The 26,309-nt window shown below is 34.6% G+C and overlaps 1 protein-coding gene across 2 annotated transcripts in view; it reads right to left on the bottom strand.

The window, feature by feature from the left end:
- Window positions 1-26,309, bottom strand: part of LOC140742916 (uncharacterized) — a 106,686-nt gene that overhangs the window by 11,835 nt on the left and 68,542 nt on the right. For both annotated transcript variants that reach the window (XM_073073985.1, XM_073073986.1), the window contains exon 7: window positions 13,075-13,219. In XM_073073985.1, coding sequence (XP_072930086.1) covers window positions 13,075-13,219 — 145 coding nt within the window. The remainder of the gene's footprint in view (window positions 1-13,074; window positions 13,220-26,309) is intronic.

Here is a 26,309-nt window from a genome sequence, read left to right as displayed (position 1 = left end):
ACTACTACCTTCCAGAGACAACAATTGTTTTAAAAATTGCAAACGAGAAGCGCAGTACTAAATCTAACACTTTGTAAGAAGACACAAACACTTTCCACCATGCACTGTCACTAATGTTTTAAAACACTGATTCTTACCATGTTGCGAGTAAAAGAGAACGATATTTGAGTGAGATACACTTAGTATCCGAGTTGGCCGGCGAGTACGGAAGTTGAACAGAGAACAGCTGATCGAGATCGCGAGTTTGGGTAGCCGATGGGGAATTGTACGCATGGGGTGTACGCTTGCCGTGGAGTCCGTGGCGCGAATGATACGCGCGACGATTGGCGGCGACGGCGCACTCGTGATGCTCGTGACGCGACCCACCTAAACACATACACTGCACAACCGGCGACGTAACCTGATGATAAATTTTCGAGGGTTGCCGCTCCGTTCATTCGATGGCCACGCGGCCAGATAACAAAGTTCGCGATCCACCGGTGATCTATCGCGATCACGGTCAGGTTAACACGATATCATTTACCAACGATGTGATATTCATACGTTTTTACGAGATGTGCTATAGTTGTAGTTAAGATAAGAAATCATTTTAAATACTTTAACAATGCCGATAAGGAGTTATTACAAACGCTGTAAAGATATCGAACGGGTGGATCGAATTAGCAACACGAGCAGAATGCCAGTTATTTTGGTGACGGAGAATCCTGAAAAGGTCGATGAACTGCGAGAATACTAATTAGCACAGTGCGGGTGCAAATGAAATGCCTTTGAAGTATTTTTGCATAATATGCATTATTAAATATATTACGACTTTGTTTAAATACTTTCGATAGTTCAATAAAAAGAACTCAATATTAAAATTATTCCACAAAAGCTAATACACAAATCGAGGTTCTCAATAAGTGATTTTACAGATTTTAGTTCGTAATTAAATAAACGTTAATCTCACCTTTATAAGGGATTATAAAATTATAATTTACTTTAATAATCTCTTCCTATTAATAAATATGAAGTTGTTATATAAAAAAAAAAAAACAACTGCCTAATGTTCTCAAAACAATAACTTGGACAATAAATTGTAATTAAGCTAACAAAATTCCTGCAATTCCAAAATGATTGGAACACAGTGTACATGTTCAGGACAAATATGCATAACATGAAAATGGATAAGCCGTCCTATGGCTTAACATTCGATATTATGAATTAAATAGGTCACGAATACCTAATGACGACGTTCTGCGATCGATATGACGACGTACTCACATGGTGTTTGTAGAAGCTATGGCTGGGAAACTATTGAATTTAAAAAGTTGAGAATCAATGTATAGCTGAAACTATAAGAATATGTGTGGTTAGAAGTTCAAAATGCAATACTAAAACAGGATTTCAAGGAATTTTAACATCATTTAACACTTTAAATGTTAAAGTAAATAGCTCGTATCTAGACTAGATGTAAGACAGATTTCTCTACTACTATTAAATATAATTTCAAGACATGACAAGATTGGAGAGTTACAGTCTAGTATTGAAACCACGAAACTTGATATCGGTACCGTACTGAAAGTTATGTTATTAGTCATACTTGTAGACCGAGGTTAAAAACTATTAGATTATAATAATAACGTGGAAAATACTTACAATGGAAGTTTCCTATAAAAAAAATTAAAGAAATGACATTACCCGCATTATGTAATTAGAAACTTTCTTTAAAATATGCACAGAGAATATACATTCAGTAATTTTAGACTTACAAGTAATAAGTCAATATTATATTAGCAACTAGATGACCCGGCAATGTTGTGTTGCCATATAAATAAAAAAATGTTAAGGGTGAACAACCCTTATCACTTAGGGGTATGAAAAATAGATAGTAGCCGATTCTCAGACCTACTGAATATGCATATAAAATTTGGTAAAAATCGGTAAAGCCGTTTCGGAGGAGTACATTAACTAAAATTGTGAAACGAGAATTTTATATATAAGATGTTCCTATACTATGTTTCCATTTCAAATAATAGTGATCCAAAACTGCAGAGGATGCAAAATTGCAAGCAGTTAAATCAAAGAGATTACCTATTAAAATGATACAAGATTATGAAATACCTCTACCAATCCATCACGGTTAGCCGGGTGAAGCCAGACACTCGATACTTTGTATGATGCCGCGTTGTTCCACAATTTAGCCACGTAATGCGACACCGAGCACTAATGGACCCTGCAGTGTGGAGCTATCGAGGTTCTGATAGCATCTAGACTGGCCACCTTAATATCAACACAACACTGCAATCTGTAGACTTTCAATGTTGTAGAGGTTCCTTCTCAAAATTTTGTCCAGGTGTAAATATAATTCAAAAAATATAGAAGAAACCTAACTTAAAGAAATAAAAAGCCCTGAATATTTTTCGCAAAAGAGTAATGGCGCAAAAAAGGATTTCTGTTTACGTACGTTTGTTGTAATTTTGAAATATCCACTTTTCTACGAGACGAAGTTAAAACTTTATTAATGCGATTAACTTTTGTACGGCGACGTTACAAAATCACAAGTTCACAAGTAGCGTTCTAGGCTCTCTGATGCTAGATGAGAGTGGCCAATGAGCGAAGCATGCGCGGTTGTCAAGCCTCTATTGCACAAAGTTTTATAAATCTTAAATCATAGTGGGTATTATTATATTTATTTAATCATTGTGTAAGTTTTAGATCCTTAATTGTTATTAAAGGAAATAATTTAAATACCTAAGTATTGAAGACAATAATCACATTCTCCCATTTCTCGACAATAGTCATAGTAACATAATGATGAAATACACACGAAACATTAAGAATTTAATGAAATAAAAAATATATACAAATTGTCCGAAAAAAAATTAAACTAAGTATTTGAAATCCTACTTTGTCCAGAGGTAAAATGTGAAACGGAAGTACTAAGGGACGCAGAATGTGTAATCCTTGGATTTAAGTAAGTGCTGCGGGTTTATTTCCAGGGGCTTTTGGCTAAAACACTATTACTCAATGTGTGTGTTATAAGAAGTACGCACATTGTATATCTAAAAGAGAAAACGATATTCCACTATAATTTCGTGCAACCGTACAGCTAAGTAACAACATGACTCATGTATCATGCTATTGAGTAAGTAACCGAGTACTGTCGCCTTGTCATGCACTCACAATTCCTGTAACAGCTACGACCGTTACAACGTGCGAAGTACAAAATGCTATTGGCGAACTGCAAATCATTATGCAATTAGGGCCGGTGGGAGACCTGCAGCGGTTATTGACCTCAGTGAGCTCCACCCCCAATTTCGACTTGCCCGGCTACGTGACTTAAACATCGTACGTACACTCTCGAATTGCATCATCGGTTAGATTGTTTTAAACTATTCGTCAGTTTTTAGCGACTCCATGTACGTTGATTTCATCATGTATTAAATACGGACTAGTCATGTACTAATCGGTATAACGTATGACGCTTTGGTATTCATGGTTACTTTTTTATAAGTTGTACAATGTATAGGAATATTTTTTATTTAAAATGTATTTATAGATATAGATTTTCGCTTTTATTCTATAATACAGCAGTGCTTAGCATTGTTGTCTTGTGGTAGAAATGAAGCGAAAGTGCCGTCGCAGTCAGATTATGGAAGGTTCTAATAACGTCAACTTGTCACATGGATAATAATGTCAGTAAGTGCACAATTGTGTCCTAATACGAAGGTTTCATTGATATGCAGTTTGCTATAAATATTACACATTTCACCCAACACGTGATTCAGTTACCGACATTATCGCATATTACCAGAGGTTCGTACACATTTTATAAAAAGTAAGTATGTGAATTGGAAGACTTCGAGTTGATTCAGATTCAAGTAAGTCCCTTTGCAAATACATTACGTAGATTCGATTGAGCGGACATGTTTGTTACATCCGTCCTACCACGTAGTAAACAAGGAAAATATTTGACTCAGTAATGGTTTCCATCGTGTATTAGAATTACGTGACCGACTACACGAATATATTGGCGAATTTATTTTGCGAGTGGAGGCGTTGTCTAGATAGAAAACACAAATACTGCGTGTAAAAACTGGTCTAACTCGTCTGGGATCTAAATTATATTCCGCACAGGAGACATAAAAGTATGATAGGTATTGTAGTTACACGATAATAGTGAGGGACCATAATAAAAAACGAAGTACGTCAATGCATTAGTTAATGAACAAATACACCAATACTATACGTATTTTGTGGTCGTTTCTATTCTGTAAATACCATTATGGATGATCCGAATGAAGTACAAAAAGAAGTATCCTCAAATAGATGTTTTTCAATTCATAAATATAAGTGAAGAATAATTCAATATGACAGTTCAAAATGGTCAATATAAATTATACCCAGTAATACAAAGCGTTGGATAGTGATCAGGTACGTGGAACCATATCGACAGATAATGATAAGGTCAATGACTTATAAGATATGAACACTGAGTATTTAGTAGTCCGAAGTCGTACTTGGATGATATTTAATTAATGACACGATTGGGGAACCGGTTCGGTCAGACATATCGAATGAAACAATAACGAAACGAGAGTTATTAACGGAAGTGCGTTGATACAGTTAGAGAATACAGAGAGAGAATAGAACAGTCGGCAAAATAAGTTGCAGCTAATATGAAATTGTCAAAGGTATGTAGAAAGCGAGATTAAAGCATTCATAATAAAGATCCAAGGGCACAAGAGATACGAACGAGTGGGAACATATTCATGCCGGGTATTGTTACGTCATAGCCATTGACTCTCTCCCCTTTAGCTTGTATTGCATTATTATCGAATAAATACTGTTAAATATTGTTTCCAGTAATGAAAAATAGAGTATTTAAATACTTTTGTGGACATTTTATTGAAGTTGAACAATAATCACTTATAGTTTAATTGTTCATCACATATTACAGGTATCTAAAGAACAAATTGAATAATTTATGAAACGCAAGAAGCTAGTGTTAGAATTAATAAGACAAAGGAATGTAATGTTTTATTTTATATAAGTAGGTTTACGAGTGTAGTTTCAGAGGCGCACCGCATCGCGCACGTTGCAATCGGGACGATAACCGGTGAACACCCACGCTCCCCATTCAACTTGAAACGAAAACTGCAATGTTCTAGTTGGAGTAGAGTTCTAGGAAGAAGGGTGAATAACCTAGGGAGGGAGGTTGCAGTGCATTCGCCCGACGTTGCATAAACCGACCAACGACCGCCGTGACGTGTTTTAAGATCCAGGAGGGACTGGATTTCCATTTATTTTGTCGTTTCATGATATTTATTTAAAATACTCGAAAAATCGGTAAGTAAGCATAATAGATAATTATGAGAAACATTTTTCTTTAATTTTTCTTTTTCTGTCATTTTGCTTTTCAATTATCACAACTGTCAGTAAACAAATTGCTTATGTTTGTATAATCGACATAAGTTATGCATTTGGTACTCGTCCATATTCTGAGAGTCATTTATTGACAATTTTGCTAAAACGCTTCTCTGCAGCACATAAATAATGTATTACGCAATCAATTTGTCTTTGATGATTAAACAACAACAGAAAAATTAGGTTCAGTGTACTGATACTTATTGGGAGTAATACAGAATATATTTATGAACCTCAGCATTGTATATGAACAACTGGAGCACATGCAACAGAAGAATGGATTGACATTTATTTATTCCAACAATGAATACCGATTACCGTTTCAGAACTGCAGAGACCAGTATCATTGCAATTTGCATCTAAATCGTGGTATTATCTAATCAATTAACTATCTACTTTAAATTCTGGTCGACAGACACACTTTATAAATCTTAGGTAAGTTTACCTAATTATATTACTGTTAATATTCTGCTTATTTTAACAGGTATATTTAAAACGACAATTGTCAGTTAAATATCATTAGGCCCGACCAAGACACGATTAACATCTAATAATAGTCACACGTGGCCCTTCGAATGTAGTGGATACACATGTACAGAGTCACGCGTACTTGCATTGACCCACATATTGCATGAAAATAAACATTTTATGCATCACGATGTCGGCCTGATTTTATCCCAATGGTTAAGGAGCATATTAAACTAAGTTAACTTAATTGTATTGTTGTGTTTCCGATTAAAACTTGCTGCATATTTGAAGTACCTACCTATGGAAAATTTAAGTACCAAAATGTTTGTGTATCAAATGATTTATAATATCAATTTGATCTCTCTCAATTAAATCTTATAGGTGCTTAAAACAATACGAAGATATTAACACCAGCTTTAAAATTAACGGCAATAATTCATATGTAACTTTGTAGTATAAAACTAAGAGAATTGGAAACGTTCCAATATGTCTCATGTGAACTACAGGTGCTCGTCTATAAGATTATTTTAAAAAGGTATTCCAGATATAACATTAGTCGTATGTATATCCGAAGAGTTTTCCTATTTATGGCCCATAACAAAAGAGTTAAACGATGTTGTGTTTTGTCTTGAAAGCAGATACTTTCATGAAGCGTTACAATTTTGTCTTCGGAAAGCGATTAACTAAAATTTGGATTTGGTCAAGTCGGGATCAAAATTAAGATCTTATTGGGGCTTGTTTACATATTTTTTTCTTCACGAAACTCTTAGCATCAAATAGACTGCAGACTCTATTGCAGTAAAAAAACGAAATTGTCCATAATAAAAATTAAACTGCCATTATACTAAGCTTTTTGCAAAATTCACTGTATGTTTATAAGTATATATTATAAAAACTAATAATCTTGGAAACTTTTAAATGCAAAGAGTGAAACAGGAAAGGTAAAGCATTTTTTCCTTGAAAAAATATGATTAAGGCTTCTACACATTTTAATATTGGGTATTTTTAATGCAAGCAATTGCTAGCAGAATTCCGATTCATTAAAAATTGTATATAACTAACCCTTATTGTGGATTCAAATAATGTTCTACACATAAATGCATGTGTAATTACAGTGCACGTGTCTTACATGTGTTATGATAACGCAATCAGTTCATGGTTTTTACCTTTCGCTTTGTTCTGGATAGGATCTTAATTTATCTTCGTCACTATTTAGTACAAGGTTCCTAGCTATTAAAAGGTCAGGTCAGGAGTTATTTAAAAACTAGTAAATAGTTTTACTATGTACGAAGTGGGAGGGTTCAGGGTGGCACTGGAGTATACCTATGATAAGGATAGGTCCTCTAACAAATATAAAATAACTTAAGTTTATTGACAGCATAATTCAATATAAATTAGGAAATTGTATTCTATTAAGTTTGATGCGCAAACTTTACAAAGTTAGATTATTTTTGGTGACCTTATTCATTTAAAAGATTTAAATCTTAATCCTGTTATTATTTTAAATGAGCTCAAAGGGGACGCCCTTAGGGGATACCGGATAAGAAGCGACGTCGCGCTAAATGACAAAAGTTTTTACTTAATAAGCTTTCAATCGTTATATAAACAGTTGCTTTATTAACATTAAAGTGAAGAAAACAATTTCATACAATATAAATGCAATGAACAGTGGGAAACTAAGCTAATATCAGCGCAACGAAAGGTTAAAAAATTATCACATACTTTCACGATATGCGTTACTGATGAAGGGCGAGATCACAGGAAGACGATACATAGCAACCGTATTCTAGATAACCCGTCAACCCTCTGTACATCTGATAACATATGCTCTGATGCGCTTGCTGTTTTCTTAACTGAAGTCAACACAGATAAGATAAATTTTCCATTTAACCAATCACACTACACACAAATAGACTTTATGGTGATGTTAATTTGAGGTCAATCGATTAATCTATCATTGAGCTGGAGCTCCGTAAACAACCATGTAACACACTGTTTAATTAATGTTTCACATAAAACATAAACATTTTTTCTGGCTTACTTATCTCATTGGATTTCGTTCAATAAAATGTTTGTTATTTTATTTACAAAGATTTATGTGTCTCTGATTCACATATAAAACAATATAACAATACAAGGTTATCGTTTTAATAGAATTGTAGGTTATTTATAGCTGTAACGGTAATAGAGACGCTGATCAGAAATGATCGAATCCAATTTGAAGTGATTGTCGCCACCCGTAATAAACTATGTGTTATTGAAATCACGACAGAATTACACGTGGCATCGTAGTGAAACTGGTATTAGTAATGTCTAGCAAATAAGGGTAAGTATTATGATTAAATAAATATATATTGTCGAAAAACAAAACAAAAATAATAACATACATTCACAACGTTTCATCATCGCTACTTATTATTTTTAAAAAGTTTCCTATTATATTATCAATGTGATTGAAAATATTAGTAGATACGGCGGCATTTTGCTTGGTCATGGTCAACAATTTACATCCTCAATAAAGATTAATGATAGGATAATATTTTCCTTTATTATAGGATGCGACACATTTAAATTCCTCATCGGGACCTTATTGAAGAATAACGTTATTTTATTGTTGCTTTTAGGGTTCCGTCCGCAATTGATAAAAATGGACCCTATTAGTAAGCTTGAGATGTCCTTCTGTCACAGGGCTTTCCTTAAACATCTTATCTCTTAAACAATAATAAAGGGAAACTTGAAATTTCTACAGTACAGTAAAATAAAATAAAAAAGAAAGTTAAATAAATATAGTTCAAAAAACTAAAAAACACGCTTTTATGATAAAATCAACTAAAAAGCTTTCGGTATTCTATTTCATTCTTTCATACATGCAGGGTAAGATAAGGATTTATGTTGATCTCTTTCTACTGAAAAACGGAGTTACTCACTGACAAACATACAAGTGAAGCTAATATAAAGCGTGTAAAAATATAGGGTATCCCAATACAAGATATCAGTGCTTTTCTGCATTTACAGTTTATCTTATAAAATTTTGACAGTGCATGTACTATAATGCACTTACAGCGGCTATGATAACAAATACTAAATTAAAAAGAAAGTTTAACATTTGCTGGTATGAAACCTTTAATACGCAAGTTGGACTTGACCAATTATTTTTCGTTGATAACTGTCAAAAATTTACCTGCATTGAAACAGCGTATGTACATAGTTATAGTAATGCACATAAAAATCGTTTAGGCTTCTCTGTGTAAATGTGTTCCAATTAAACCGGTGTGTTGTGCGACTTACTGTATAAACACAATCTATTATTATTAATATTATTATACACTGAAATTTTATAAGTAATATTGTACACCAAAATAAAATAAAATTGACGATGCAAATATCAGTGGAAAAGGTGAAGGTTAGAACAATAAAGTCAAGGGAAAATCTAAAATAATTTCCTTTGCGACCCCAAGGGTTAGAGCCAAACAAATCCAGAGGGGTTCTATGGGCTATAAACGCGATACGACTTAGGGCGCACTTATACACTTATCGATAAGAGACGTTTCTTAATGACACCGCATTTTGGAAATCTGCTTTCTACCAAAGCGTGATTATAATACGAGCTCGTATATGCATGATATATTATTAATGTATAAGATTATATCTTTTTATTTTTAGGTTGACACTTTTTAATTACAATATTTAAATGGGCAACCTTATTATTAAAGATCTTTAGGAAGACATTTTAATAAGGATATATATATATTATGTGTCTTCTGTGACATATTTCCTTTATTTGACCATCAACTTCGGCGCGGTATAACTCTAATAATGCACACATTTAAATTATTTTCAGTTTAAGGGACCTCTGGCACTAAGAAGCGCAATTTTATTGTGTCTCATTACACGGCCCATTAGGCAACCTTCGTAATGGTTTGAATATGTTAAAAGTAAGTATTTAAAGTTTAAGGGGGCAAGATGGCTTTAATCGTAACTAGAATAAAAGAAAGCCATTAAATGAAGCTGAATGGCCCTAGCATTCAGCGAAAATATTTTCTTGTTTGCCTTGTCAGAAACTCGGCAGCGAAAGTTATAATAGCGAAATGGCATCGTAAAAATGTAATGAAACGCCAATTTCTGCTAAGAGTATATAAACATCTAGATCTACGTAAAAATAAAGGCTATATGTATAAATACTCGATGTTCCAAATTTACATTTATTTTTTCACAAGTGAATTGTTTTTCACCTGTAACAACGTTCACTAGATCGAAGGAGTCGATAACAAAAGATCACGAAAGTGAAATAAAAAAATCCATAAAATGTGTCGTAACACTTTAAAATAAGTGTGATATAAATTTGATAGCTCCAAAACGAGACGAAACGAAGATTTTGCGGTTTTAAAATGCACATAATCTTGTGCAAAAGCGTATAACATGTTTACTGAAACTTAATTATAGTTTTAATGATAGCAATAAATTTCAAGATACTTAACGAATAAACAGTTTTCATTTGAAAAAATAACGTTTCATTCTTATTTATATATTTTTTGTTACAAATGAATAAATTTTCACACTGTTGTGACCGCAAGTTATTTTGGCAAGACGTCCAGTTACGAGCATTATGAGGTATGTTTAGATGTTGATAAAATGCTAAATACTCGGCAGCAACTAATCCATCATAGATCTAATGAAAGTGCTTGTTTGAAATATCAATATAATTCGCTTTCAAAACGTATTTGCTTATCTTAGCGATACTAAAATGTTAATTAATAATAACATATTTCTCAATTGTTGTTCGTCTGTCTCATATATCGCAATAATCTCATAATTGATTTCTGGAAATACTTGGAATATTTTCGTAAAAAACTTTTATAAGTAAACAAAGTTAATTTTAACTCGAAAATATTTTTTCTTCCTGCATACAACTTATTTTCCTACCTATCATTGTATTTCTTTTCACTTTAACTCCGCACCGAAGGTAGCCTGGAAGAGATCGCTGCTTAGCAATAAGGCCGCCTATTGTATTTTAAGAATTATTAATCTTCCGTGTGTGTTTTATTCTGTCTATGGGTACAATAAAGTTTATTAATATTATTATTATACAAAATGAAATAACCCGTGGAAACACGTGAGAAGGGATAACTATAAATGTCTGAAGATGCATACATGGAAGCCATAGATAGATATATTGTAGGTTTATTGGCTTGAGTGTTAAACCATTAAACCATTGTAATAACATGCAGGTGCCAAGCAATGTGTGATTACAATTTAATCGTACGCCAAAGTGCCGCCCCTGACATATTGATATCAGTAGGTACAATGTATTGTAGTGGCTTTGACCAGATATCATTTTTTTACATATGTATTTAACAAAACGATTCGTTTATTAAATTAGAGAAAGGATACTTGACACACTCACCACTACAAAAGCCCTAGGCCAAATTTAAATTAACGCAAATATTCCTGAAGCCTCAGAGGAAATATCTTTCATCATGAAGATATCTGCTTAGTGCTTAGTAAATGTGACAAAATATAAAATATAATATATTATAAACGAAAGCCGCTTCTGTACTTTGCGCAGCGCCACATAACTATCATACAAGAAATACAAGAAAAACAAACTCGTAGCCTGTTTCTCTTTTAATTAAACCTTGTAGCTAAACATAAAACAAATGACGGAGAAAAAAGGGCTTTGTGGCTGTCCTGAATCACTGCAGTGTCGGTAACTGGAGGGAAAATTGTTACATAAGGCACCGCAGTGCACGATCAAAGGATTACGAGCCACCTTTCTTTATTGACCGACCTCACTTCGCGACTAAGACTAGGGATGGCGATCTGAGATCGATTAATCGAAGAATCGATTTTTGGGCCAAAAAAATCGACTATTTTGTTTGTACTCCAGTAATGGATCGATTGATTGAATCGATCTTTCATCCTAGAAAATCGAAAGTCGATCTTTTCGAAGTTGGTTGGATGTGTTAGACATTTTTCATTGAATGATACGTAATTTAGGGCTTGTTTAATCCTGGTGACCTGTTTTCTGCTAGCTGAAAAGATCGAAGAATTGATTTTTGGAGAATAAATTCTTCGGGCTTCGATATTTTCGTGAATCGATTTATTTATTGCACTTCGATTCGAATCGATTCAAGAATCGATCTTTTTTGGAAAGAATAGCCATCCCGAAGACTTTGCATTCGCCGGGAGTGAGCCGACAAGGGTATTACTTTACGCAAGAACGTCCAACAAAATCAAATTTTGTCGGATCTACTATTTCGGTGGAGGATAAAAAGTAACGGTCGACAATTCCATTATGGTGACTGAAGAGAGCTACATCGCTTGTTACCGCGAAAGTACATTACTAAATTGAATACTTACTTATACAGAAAAGAAAATTATGTATATTGTGCTTGCAGTAAGCAGGACACAATACCTGATTTATATTTAAAGTTTTTGGAATATTTAGTTACTAATGAAAACTGAGGTGTATTAAATTAAATTCGGGATTTCAACATCAGGTTTTAGAAATTATGTATTAAAGTGTCTAACAAATATACGTATTATAATTTAACCATTAGCCTTTAGTATTAGGAGATTATATCATGTAAAAACCTATATAGAGGCCAAAAATTTTCCGTAATGTTATCTGTTAATGAAGTCAGGCAATACTTAGTTGACCAACGAGTAATCAACACATGACCATGACATTTTCATTCCGACCCATGCCCTGTAGTTGGACAGTTATGGGTTAATGATACTGACGCAAGTGAACTATTACTTTTAATAGCTCATAACAATAAGTATAGCTTATAATTATTAATTAAAGCATAAAATTCTATGATAGCCTCGGCTACTTCATCGTAATTCATATTGTACCAAAGTGGCAGTTACGTAATAAAGTTAATGAAAGGGCTCGAAGGGAGTGGCCCATCAAGATAAGGGGTTTGTAACACTATTGAAGATACGTACGACGGCAGTGAGGATACGACAAATTGTTACAGATAAGATCGATACTCGAGCGGCAGACTATATAAAACTTGATTAAATAAAATATACAATGGAATTTACTTACCTTACTTTACCACAAAACATGTTTCTTTTAAAATAAAAAAATAAAAACAATCTTTTTTATCAGAGTTATTGAACCTGAAATAAAAATGATTAAAACACGCGATCGATACACTTTCCAAATAGTATGCTTATACTTAAACTTACCTGATAACGTAATTGACGCAGACGACGCTGATCGGCTTCTGTTGTTTATCCGTGATCACAGTGGCCTGGGTTTGGACCCAAGCGAAACCACCCGTCTTGCCCAGGAAGCGGTACTGCCCAGTCTCGCATTGTCCTTTGGAGAACACTGTAGAAGAAAGTTTACGTTAAGAATTGCATTAAAATCCTCAGAACGTTGTTCGATGGTACTCGTAGTAACTACCGAGTAGTAATATTAAAAATTTTAGAAATATATGAACCGATACAAATCAACAATTTTATTGAATAAAAGAAGGTATAATAGATGCAAATACGATAAGATCTGCACCACCCGAAAAAAAGGTAAAGCAGCCGCAAATTGATTGAATTTTGATAAAAAGATCAGTCTGACGACTCAATTTCACAATCAGATCAGAAATTGAATTCAATATAAGGGCCTGTCACTCCATAACTTTCCCTTTGGATTAATCAAAAAGACAGTTTTCCGATAAAAACAAGGTTTATTACAGTTGGACTCTCTTACAAAATTGGTACGGGAGCCGCTATCGATGGAAAAATAACTTTATATTTTTTCTCGCCCCGTTTATATTTAAAAAGGTGAACGACCGACTTTTTACCTGTGCTTCATTTATGTGTCCACAAGAGAAATTCACAGATAAATTTCACTTGCAATACTTTTACTGATTACCTACTAGCTTTACTTATAAGTAAAAATCTTTTAAGAAACATAATATGTATCAAAAAGAGAAGTTTATTAAGAAAACTACTAAAATAGCTGTTTGAAAGTAGTGCGATGTGTCTTCATACTTATGTGCATTTTTCAAGAGCTGCTAAAAATAGAATGCTTTATATCGCGAGATACCTGTATCAAGTGAGAGAGAGTGAGAGCAATTATACCTGTACTGACAATTTCCTGTACCTATTTACAAAAATATCGGCCTCCTACAGCATTGAGATCAAAAAGGACAAATTTTGTCCACAATTTAATTCTAAATAAATATGAAACAAATCAAACACACCCTTCTATTCACTAAGACGGCACGCATGGAAATGAACCAAAGCAATTTATATGGTATGATTTATTCTGGTCTTTACGAATCAAAAAATAAGTCTAATAATATTATAAAACGTAATACTGTAATGATTAATAAGTATGACCACTACACGCTGTATCCTTGGAACGGCTTATCCTTTCTTTGTAAAGAGCCGACCTTTTCAAAATTTATGGCTACGATTCAAGTGGGTAACAGAAATAAGTTAAATACTTCATAGAAAAAAGTAGTTTTGGATATTATGGTAATTGCAAGGAAGTATAAAAAGAAGAAAAAAATAGGAATTAAAAAATATGTTAAACAAAATAAATGGCAGGAAAACTGGTTCTAAGAAAGAGTTACATTAATTAGTAAATATCTTTTAGTTTATTATGAAGTTACTCTCCTTTACAATATTTACAAACTGAATCTTACCTACCTAAACCTTTATATGGAAAACTGTTATATATAAATTTAACGATCTTAGTATTATATTCTGTCTCGTATCGTATCTCAAAGATGAAGAATGATCCTTTAAGTACACGTTATAAAGGGTTATTGTCGGATATTGGTCACTTCCCGAAATACGATACAGTGATGTCTTGAGAATGGAATCACACATACTACCATCCACACGTATATTATATTATATTATATATATATGTGGGCTAAGTTCAATCACATAAAAAATTAACTCACAAACATACTCGTTAAAATATCCGAGATGAGATGCAGTGAAGCTTTTACTACACATAAGGAAAATATCGTTGGTCTATTATTCTTTCAATTTGCGAAGTAGTTTGAGTGCTTTGTATACATTTCTCGCAATTTACATTACTCATAAAGACCTAGCATGATATTGCTTACGGGATATGGATTGATAAGGATTGTTGCAGGTATTATCTAAATTGCATTGCTAATTTATATACTAGCTTGAATTACCAGAAGATGTATACCAGTACCAGTAGAAACCTTCAATTTAGTCGTAGATAACACGTAAGCAAAAGGACACCCGGAAAAAATATCGATTTATATTTTTTTACCTTTAAATGCTTAAAATGCAAACAAACGATCAAGAAATATCTATAAACAAAGAATAATACATACTATATTTATACATAGATATCGCCACAGCATTTGTTGTTTTCGTACCAACAGCGGACTATAGACCTCAATCGTGGCAACAAAATGGACTTTGCGTGTGAGCGGCACGTAAGAAGCTCTAGAAAGCAACGCGAAGAAGTCACGCGAAACAACAGATAAGAGTTCATCCACCCACACGGTACCTACCTAAAATATATTTAAGCCCTCTCAACATAAAACTCCGCTATATAAAATTCCTCACATTTTGTTGTGTAAAAGCCTCGTGAAAGCTCGTTGGCAACATTTTATTAATATGTAGGCACGCTTGTAATAATTTTCAGGGAACGCAATGACCCGTGCTAGTAGTAATGGGAGTAATAAGATTTATAGGTTTTTTCTAAACAATATTATATTTGTCTGTATGTACTAAAAACAATGTTACTTACGAAGATAAAACTAACACGTGAAACACGACGAAGCTATTATCTCATTGAAGTTAACTATTCCACATTTCAGCTCAATCGGTTAAGTCTTATATATAAAATTCTCGTGTCACAATGTTAGTACCGTACTGCTCCGAAACGGCTTTACCGATTTTCACCAAATTTTATATGCAAAATCAGTAGGTCTGATAATCGGCTACTATCTATTTTTCTTACCGCTAAGTGATAAGGCCTATATGGCAACACAATGTTTGCCGGGTCAGCTAGTAATAGTTAAAAGACTTGCAAGATTTTTTTTTTTTTTTTATATGTTTGAGCCTAACGATAAAGCAGACGTGCTACCTGATGGAAAGTAGTCAACGTCGCCTATGAACATTTGCAACACCAGAGGAGTCGCCAATGCATCGCCGGCTTTGAAGGAGAGCTCTTTTTGCACCTTTTTTGAAGAGTCCCATGTCATAGCGCTCTGGGAATACCTCAGGAGGAAGTTCATTCCACATCTTGCACGTTCGTGGCAAGAATGTCCGTGCAAACCGAACTGTGGAGGACCGCCACGGGTCCAGTTGGTGTGGATGGAACTTCATCCTTCGGCGAGTGGTGCGATGGAGGAATGGTGACGTAGGCATCAGGTCAAATAGTTCCTCGGAGCACTCACCATTGTAAAGCCGGTAGAACACACAGAGGGAACCTATGTCCCTCCGCAAGCTTAAAGGTTCTAACCGATCGGAGGTCCTGGGGTCGTTGACGATTCGGATCGCGCGTTTTTGCACGGAGTCAAGTGGGTTAAGTTGGTATTGGGGCGCCCCTGCCCAGAGATGGGAGCAGTACTCCATGTGAGGTCTCACTTGAGCCTTATACAACAGAAGAAGTTGCCCCGCAGTGAAGCACTGCTTCGCTCTGTTCAGGACGCCCAGCTTTCTTGATGCCAACTTGGCCTTAACGTCCAAATGACCCCGGAACTGCACGTCACACGATATGTCAACTCCCAGGATCCCCACACTTTTATCAATGGTGAGTGGAATACCTTGGAACCGTGGCGCTATGACGAATGGGGTTTTTTTAGCGGTAAACGCGCAGACTTGTGTCTTCGTGGGGTTAAACTCAACAAGGTTAAGTCGACCCCATGTCGAGACCTGCTCCAGAGAGTCTTCGATTTCAGACACAAGTCGGATTCTGCTTTCCTCCACGAGAGTCCGAGAGGTGTTTGCACGGCCTGTATACACAGCATCTCCCGTACTATCATCTGCATAGCAATGAATGCTGCTAGTTTTTTGCAACATGTCATTGATATGCAGAATGAATAGCGTGGGAGAGAGGACAGAGCCCTGGGGCACGCCAGCGTTAACATGCTTCGTGTCTGAGCAGCACCCGTCTACTACGACTTTGATTTGCCGCTCAGACAGAAAACTGGCTACCCATGTGCACAGCCTCTCGGGAAGACCGTAAGATGGAAGCTTCGCGAGAAGGGCCCTGTGCCAGACCCGGTCAAAGGCCTTAGCGATGTCTAGGCTAACTGCCAAAGCCTCACCATTACTCTCAATGGCTTGCGCCCATCGGTGTGTGAGATACACCAAAAGATCACCAGCTGAACGGCCCTTGCGGAAACCGTATTGGTGATCGCTGATCAGCCGGTGATCCTCGAGGTACCTCAGGAGCTGGGTATTAACAATACGCTCCATAACCTTTGAGAGCAGGGAGGTGATCGCTATAGGCCTGTAATTAGCCGGGTCACTGCGGTCACCCTTTTTGGGAATCGGGTGAACGAGGGCTACCTTCCACGAAGACGGTACTTGTCCTGTGGTATAGGAAAGCGAGAATAAGCGCGTTAAGATGGGAGTCAATTCGGGAGCACACGTCTTCAGCACCACCGCGGGGATTTCATCCGGCCCACTCGACTTCTTGACATCAAGGGACAATAGAGCTCGCCTGACAGCTTTCTGCGTAAAGCGTATATTAGGCATAGAACTCTCACACCGCGGGATGGTCGGCGGCAATACTTGGCAAGTAAATAAAACCTTGTAAAAGAGTTTCGAAAATATAACTCGTACACATATTACGTTTAATAAGGTAGAAATAGCTGAAGTAAGCTAATACAAACCGAATATTCAAGTTCCTATGTAAACACGGAGCACTTTGGTCCCCTGCCAGCGTTGCGGCTAGCAACACCTTGGAAGACAAATGTGTACGCAGACAATATTTGTGATTCGCGAAATCTCACCACTTAGAGAATAGATTGCGCAATTATAAAGTAACTATAGCTAATATAGCATCTTTCAAATAATCTTACTGTTTAATTGTGTGTGTTTTGTAAAAAAGTTGATGACGGTTCGCCTCGATCGCAGAATCGATCGTTTGTGTTAAATAATGTGACAGCAAAGCTATTTTTCTTTCAAGCGCTAAATGACTAGATATTTATTGCATGGAATCTACAATTGCTAAGTGATATGTTTTATTTAAAAGAAACGCGGTTTTAAAGTGCTAATCGTCTCTAAATTTAATCAAAATGTATTATTTACAGAAACGAATTTTTATTCATATTTTCAGCTATCAATGTTTTAAAATATAAACATAATGTCTATTAAATAATACATGTAAATAGCGGCGAAGAAACTAATCATTAATACGCCTTGCAGCAAAGTTATTTTACCACAAATAATTTTCATAATCGCTTTTAACCATGCACAAAAACTTTTAACGGTACGAATAAGCAAGCCGACCCTAATGGCCAGCCTACTGCAACTTGCTTTTTTATAGACCCACCATTAAGTCATGCTTATTGAAGTTAATTAAGTCAATGTCGTCAGTTTGTCGCAACTTTACAAGGCTAAAACAAAAAGATGCTTTAGACAATGACCACGACCATGACCATGCATCCACCTTGTGATTGAAACGACTAAAAACTACAATCATTTCATTTACCAACAGACACATTTGATGTTTTTTTTCTCGTAATGAATTAATTTACTAGTTTCTTGAGCATAGATATAAAGGCGGTAAAAACCAAGTAGCGGTAAAAACCAAGTTCCGATTGGTGGTCGAAAAGTTGGAGGCGCGTAACGCGGTGAACTTTAGTTCATTTGTTGTACGCGTCCCAACTGAGCAATTGTCGACCTTCCTGAAGGAGGAGCTGTGGCCGAAGGGAGTTGTGTTCCGGAAGTTCCGTGGACGGAGAGGACCCCCGGAAGTCACCAGACTCGCGTCTCACGTCGCCGCAAATACGTGATTTAGTTATAAGTATATATTAGTATGTATGTTAGTCTATAAGGTATATGTAATATGGACCTTGTTGTCCGAAATAAATGAATAAATAAATAATAAATAAATAAATATTAATTAAGCGGCCGAAAATCCGTAAAATACCCTGCAATAAAATAAAGTTGACAAAGTACTACACGTGTCAAAAAAAAGTTATTTAAATTTCATGATAATACATAAACAATATTTATTGCGAACCTAGCAGTGGTCAAAAATTTTGACCACTGCTAGGTTCGCAATAATTTGAATCAGAAAAGATGACCTCATGGAACACGGGAAGCGATGCAACACTTAACCTAATTTGATTGCTGCTGTAGTAGCACCGAACATTGTTAACTTCGGTCACGCGATTCTGTTACTATAATAATGAGAGAGAACTACTTTCGTTGAAAAATATTTTTAAACGAACACCTATTAATTGTTCAAGTCATAAACGGATTGTACAAAAATTGCATTCGATTATACATCCTGTATTTATAGTTTATACCTACATAATTATTGTCTCAGTAATTTACGTTTCGACGTCAGAAATCATTATTTTTACTGTAACTGCTTCAGATTTGGTTTAATAACTCTACATAAAGTTGACATAATCAAATGGTCTTAACTTTAACGTTTAATCGTCAAGTACTTAAGTGTTGTCGTTAAAATGTTTAATATAATTTAACCAGGGCAGGAAAAATCGTGTTGGGAAAAATAACAATTCAGCGAATTACGCGGATCTGAAATAACAGGACTAAGGGGTGATGTTACAGTTCATATTTGGGGGTTATACTCATTTACATAAACCAATTAGTGAGTCCATAGGGCCTCTACAGATGTAAGTAAAAACTCGGGTGTTGCTGGATCATTCTGGCCAAATTCCAACTAATGAGCTGAAATATTATACATTGTTAAAATCATTAACATGACTGTTGTATAATAAAACAACCTTATAAAATGCAGAACTAAAAATTCTAGTTAAGAAGTAGATAAATAGTAGATAAGTAGATAAAAAGATAGTAGTGGCATAGTCTTCCTGGGATATTAGGAAAATACTACACTCGCAATGAGAGCGTTTGTAGTGTTTTTTTTAAGTGCGATATAAACAACAGTTATACATATGTACAACAATATTATAATATCTTACAACAATTTATAATATCTGCTGTTTTCATTATTGTTTGTCGCTTTTTTTTTTTATTTCTTGCTTTGTAACACCTGCTGCAAATTCTCTACATCCACCCAGGGATGACTGGTAGAGAATGCCATCAGGCATTATGTTTGCCCTTTTGCACATTTTTTAGAGGTGACGCAATAAATTTTAAATAAATAAATAAATAAACAATAATTAGACCCATGTTTTCATTTGCGATAACACACAAAATAAGCGTTATAAAATTGTTCCATCATCATTGTTGCGCAATTTGATTGTTGCTTTTACGGCAGACAAGTTACGCGAACCAAATAAATTTGATGATGCGGGCCGCTCAAGACATAATGAATCAGGTCAAACGATTCAGTGTTCCAATTGCAAAGGAATTTTACAGCTAAATTTATGCGTGTTTCGTTGATTTCTCTCGACAAAGGGTAAGGGTTGGAATTTAATGATATACTGCCTTAGTCTCCGAATATTTGCTCTTGCGAGAGTTCATGCTTCTTGTTGCGTTTCAAATTGGGATTGTTCTAGTACCTATTCCTTTATCAATTTTCCAGTTATGTGGGAATATTTAAATTCAAAAATTATAACCAATTTACTTTGTGAAAAACTTATTCCCTGGAAGATTTTTTTTCGTTTAAAAGATCACCCCATTTTTATAGAAAGCAAGTAAAACATATAATTGCTTTAGATTTAACTTTTTCGGTATTGCACTATTTTGTAAAGTCGAGAAACTGTTCTACTTTTAATAGAAAAATATTTTGCAATGTATTTTGCGTTCAACATTTCGCTGATATATATCCAATTATGAATTCGCAAATCAACTGACAAATACCAGACACTTGAATGATACACCTTTCATGTTTTATATCTAGAATCTCGTATGATAACGACAAAATCATAACTAAAAACTACATTCTATTTACATGTCACGGAAAGCATTTATTTACAAACAGTTTACATCATATTGCAATGTTTATTTCATAGTGGATGTTCATGCAAAACCAACGGATCATAAAGAACTCAAAAAATGCCACGAATTTAAACAGTAGCGACCCTTAAAATTTTCGTGTTGGTTTAGAAACGAGCTCTGTTCGCAACTACAACCACACAGTGTAAAACGTTATTTAGAACTTTAACCCTCAAAAAGGTTACGACGAGAGTGGGAATGGTCATGAAATTTTATTGTTCTAGAAAAATACTGAGTTGCAAGAACACGAAAGCATTTACGGTTTAATATACTTTATAGTATTTTAAGAAGGTTCGTGAATAAAAATCAAAATCGCTTGAACACAAACATAATTTATGAGGAAAAGTATTGAATATTATACTTCTATTAGTAGGTTAATATAATAATCTACCAGATATGATATGATACGTATCTAGCATACACCTATTTAATCATATACAAAGTACCGATTGTAAACAGTGTAGGCAAAGTGCTAAACTTAGCATGATATGTCAATATTGGCCGACAACGCGACAGAATGCAATTAAAAAACAATTACCTGTATTCATCAAGTCAGTGTTGACGTAACGAGTGGATAATAAATAACGTTACACTAGAATAAATTTCCACGTATGATTGCAATTCTATCACAATTATCCACTTTTGGATAAAGATAAAATTGATATGATATACGACAGACGCTGGAGATAAGAAGTCCGTAATAAATGTAACACACATTTAAACAATAATTTAATATGAAACTGTTAGCATTTTAGGTAATTTTATAATTATGTAACATATTTTGTTGTTCTATGTATGTATGTGGATAATTTAACTTTGAATTTGAAAGAGACACTTTTTTAATAAAGTGTCACAATAATTATAAACAATGAGCAACCCACGCAACAATATAAAATGACTATTTGTAGTAGGAAAATTTATATAGGAGAACGTAGAATAAATTGGTTTGATGGAAACCACTATAATGGTTTGCCTACCGACACAAAAACACCAAATACTTTTCGTGCCATATTTGCAGTCTTACTAATATAATAAATTATATTCGTTTTAATAACGCTATTTTCTAGAGTACTGAAATACCAATATGACATTAGCAGCGTAAAACCATTACAGACAGGCTAAGCGTGGTTGTAATATTAAATAACATGTTGATGAAGACAATATAACGAACAGCGGAGCTTGGTCGGTCAGGTCGTACCTACGAGCGTATATGTATTGTACATAGTACATACGTTGTAGATACAATAAATATATTAGGTACGTATACTAGTGAAATCTGGCTCGCGCTGGGTGCGCACTAAACTCCGGAGGCGACATAACAATTGCGAGTGGTCATAAAATTCGCCGCTTGTTATCTGCCTCCTCTGGACCACGCGATATTGTCAGCGGACGCCATATTGCTTGAAGTTGCTGCGAATTATTCCTTCTGCGTTATCGGATAATTTTGAAACATTTGTATTGTTTTGTTTCATTACATTTGTAATAAGGACCTTATTATTTTTAATTTGTGAAATTTCTTCATTTAATATAGTAGCAATTCACTTTCTCATAGGTATTTCAAACAAATATTTAATATGTTTTCTGTTTCGATACATGCCGATTTGACTCTAAACGAAGCTTTTGATGTTTAGCATGTACAATATAAAAAGTAATTTCTGGAAACTATGAATTATAGCTTCTTTTTAACTCTGACACCAAACATCGATGAACGGCTGCCAATCATATTATGCTGCGTATACGAAATCACCTATCGAAATTATCAGGTCAAAGTATGAAAGATTTATTTCCAAAGTCGGTTCAGTACGGTCCGTATCTGTTGTTACAGAGGAGTTGAGGAAAACAATATTAATATTACAGCGTTTTCAACGCTATTCTGTTGCTAAGGCTTCTGTATGTAATGTGCATATCTATTTTTGCGGTTTCGTGGCGCTTCAGACGACATGGAAAGGGTACGGTTGTGAAGTGGTACTAAAATATTAATAGAATTTTAGTTGTCTTTAAAATCATACATCTACTGGATTATTTCAGCGTGTTTGTTTTGGTATCTCAGCTTCCTTTATAACATAATGAAAACAACTATGGCAAGAACTTTATTACTAGTATTACAAAAGTTTATATGAAACTTGTATATACTACACTTATTTTCCCTAAAAGTTGGTGAGGAACGTGTATTTTCTTATCGTCCTTATTTTGATTTAGGGGAGAGGAAACATACACCAAAGTATGTCCTTAAGTACACAGAACAACTTACGTAGGAGTAGAGTCAACAAGATGTAATATGTAGTAAGAGTATATAAAGTATATAATATCTTAGGTACTTTCCTGTATAAAGTTGCATAAATACGGTGTAAGTAAGGAAATACTTTAGTTTTTTTTAGCCATAGGAATTGAAAAATTACGTTTCATACTGTAAGAGAATTCAGTAACCATAAATTAGATTAACATCATTGTAAATTGTAAAAGTAACTAGGTATAGTATTAATGACGATATACTTATTTTAAACGCCAAGAAGCGTCAATATCACCAAAGAAACGAAATTGCCTCCTGAACCGACATTACCTAAACCATGTCCTTTATTGAGGAAAGTGAACATCGCATAATTCAAGACGCCTTAGGAGCTATATTTCATGACAGTCTAAGTTCTACATTTGAAGGCAATTTCGCGAATACGCCGCGTACTTGTACTTAGTTACCAAACGTTTTTGGGTGAATTTGTCAACGACGAATTGGAATGCAGGGAACGATCACACCGAGAAGACTTTTGACGTTGAAAAAATAAGTATGATATCCTCATACTTATGAACATGTTTATAGGTGCTAGAACCCTCCGTAGCTCGACTATCGATGTTTTATCGGATTACAAAACCAACTTCTGTCTAGCTCTTAGAAGTAACGCACCTCTGACTGATCTCGGGTAGGTACGACTTCAATCCCATCTATACCTACTGCATACTTGATCGGCAATTTTTTTTATATTAAAAAAGTCTGCGACAATATACTCCATAACAGTAATCTTCACACAAAGCGTTTCTCACGTAGGATTAGTAAGGTCTGACCTTATTTAAGATTTTTCCTTTCATCACTGATATAGTGGTTATTTTATTAGTTTGACCACTCTTATACTTCCGCAAAAGTAGTACAAATTGTATTTTCGTATATTTACACGTCTTCAATAGGTACGTACTATAATTTCAAAAAATAAAAGAAATTATTTATTATTTGTCGTATTACACGATTGCTAACATGCTGCAGACGACAAAAAGTAGACATTACTAACGACGGCGATGATACGTGGGTTTACTTTTTATGAAAATAATGATGATACACGAGCTATATAAAGCTAGATTCCCGTATTATTATATCTAACTAACCAATCTATATTGATATAATCACAGAACATGCATATTAAAATGTATTATCGTGCGGTCATCGTACGTTTATAAGTTTGCGTGTTGTTTAGCTTATAAAAATCACATAAAACATATTCGTGACAAGAAATAAGCAATAAACCGTAAAAATATATACGGTAAATTATTTATCCAATCAAATAACCATAGGTTTTGTACTTACTAGTAGTACCTAAGACTAAATATCGGAAACAAACACGTCATATTGGAAAAAAACACTCGTTCGATCAACGTCAATATACAATAAACAAAATACTGAGATAAAAAAGGACTGCTTTCTTTGAAGCAAAACCTTGGGATCCTACCTCCTTATTTTTGTTAACGGGTGGGAAACGTTTAAAAGGTACCCGATGCCGTGGGAGTGACGCGGGGTTATGTGGGATTCTTACCACACTAAAAGCCCCAAAAGTGACCGTCCTCGACGATGCGTTGAGAACTCCGGGATCTCCAAAGGAATGCAACTGGAGTATCTATCCTATGCTCTTAACAACCTATCCTACTACATATCGCGAGCTACCAATTATGAATAGACTAAAAAGCAAGTCGTAATCACATTCTTTCTAATTGCACGGTCTTCTGCATATTACAAAAACTCCAAAAACATCCAAATATTGATAAAACATCCACTCGTTATCGTGTCAAACATCTTCAGTATAAGTACAAAGCAAAGTGAATGTCGAAAGGAATTCGTTATGTTTTCCATGAGGTTGGATGGCGTGGAAAGGGATCCACTTGATTTGAATAAACCTATTGAACGAGGAATGTGGATAATGCTGCCACTGTACCATTGGGCACGTATTATATTCGGCCGGTCCGTGTTTAAATAATATCGGAGGAAATAACCAAACGTTGCGAGTCCCTTTGCTTTTCGTTTTTTTCGGTCACATAACTTTCCGTTGTGAGATGAAGTGAATAATAAATCAGTATTCATAAGAAATATTAATAACTGTCCCACTGGGTAAATAGGCTGTTGTAGGTTATAAATTTTGATTGTTTCATATTTTACGGATATTCATCGTCCTCTTTGGCGCTTTATGTGGCGATTTTTTAATTGGCATGTAAAATTGTTTCTTTAATGTCGCATCGATTAACACTCGTTAGGAATAATCAATCTTAACCAGTTTTGCCTGACGATAATTGATACTTGACAAATGTTCTAGCAAATAATTCGTTTATAAAATTGACAATTTTGAACATTAGTAGCAAAAAGTGGTGAAGATTGATTATTACTAACCAGCGTTAAGGTTTTGTTATGAGTCGTCAATCAGTATTAATATATTAAATATAAACTTTACAGTAAGTCCCAAGTTTGTATAACATAATTATATTGTTACCAAACTCCCATTACTTTTTGCTCAATCATCTATTGAATCCGATTCAACCTCGGATACCTTCAACGTGGGCGATATTACGGTATACTAACGTTAGTCGGGTAGCGTCGTAACGGTTAACGAGTGTAGGGGTTGGTTGACAACGCCATTTAATAAGGAGTAGAAACCTTAGTTAATACACAGCAGTAAAGTTAATTAAATTAATTTTATGGCGAAGCTATCACTTGCAAGCTTGTATATCATTAATTCATTACCTACGTTGAAATAAAGTTACAGGATTACAAGGAGCTTAGCAGATTATAGTGTGTATAATTTATTATTTGAACGACTTCGAAAAAGGTAAATAATAAAGGGAAAAGGTAATAAAGTACCTAAGCTGAACATATTCAGCTATAATGATTACTTTTAGTTAATGGTCTCCAGAAATAATACAAAGTGATTTGCAAAGAAATTGTGAACTCAAAGTTATGTCGGCTATACTTGGAGTAACCTAAATGTTATTATCATAACATATTTTATTTTCAAGATTTGATACAATAATAAATAAACATTATAATAATAATGAAATAATATAACCAT

This window comes from Epargyreus clarus, unplaced genomic scaffold (genome assembly GCF_041222505.1).
Source record: "Epargyreus clarus isolate Ecla_fem2 unplaced genomic scaffold, WU_Ecla_fem_2.2 ptg000006l, whole genome shotgun sequence".
Taxonomy (NCBI): Eukaryota; Metazoa; Arthropoda; class Insecta; order Lepidoptera; family Hesperiidae; genus Epargyreus; species Epargyreus clarus.
This window is presented reverse-complemented; position numbering and strand designations above follow the sequence as displayed.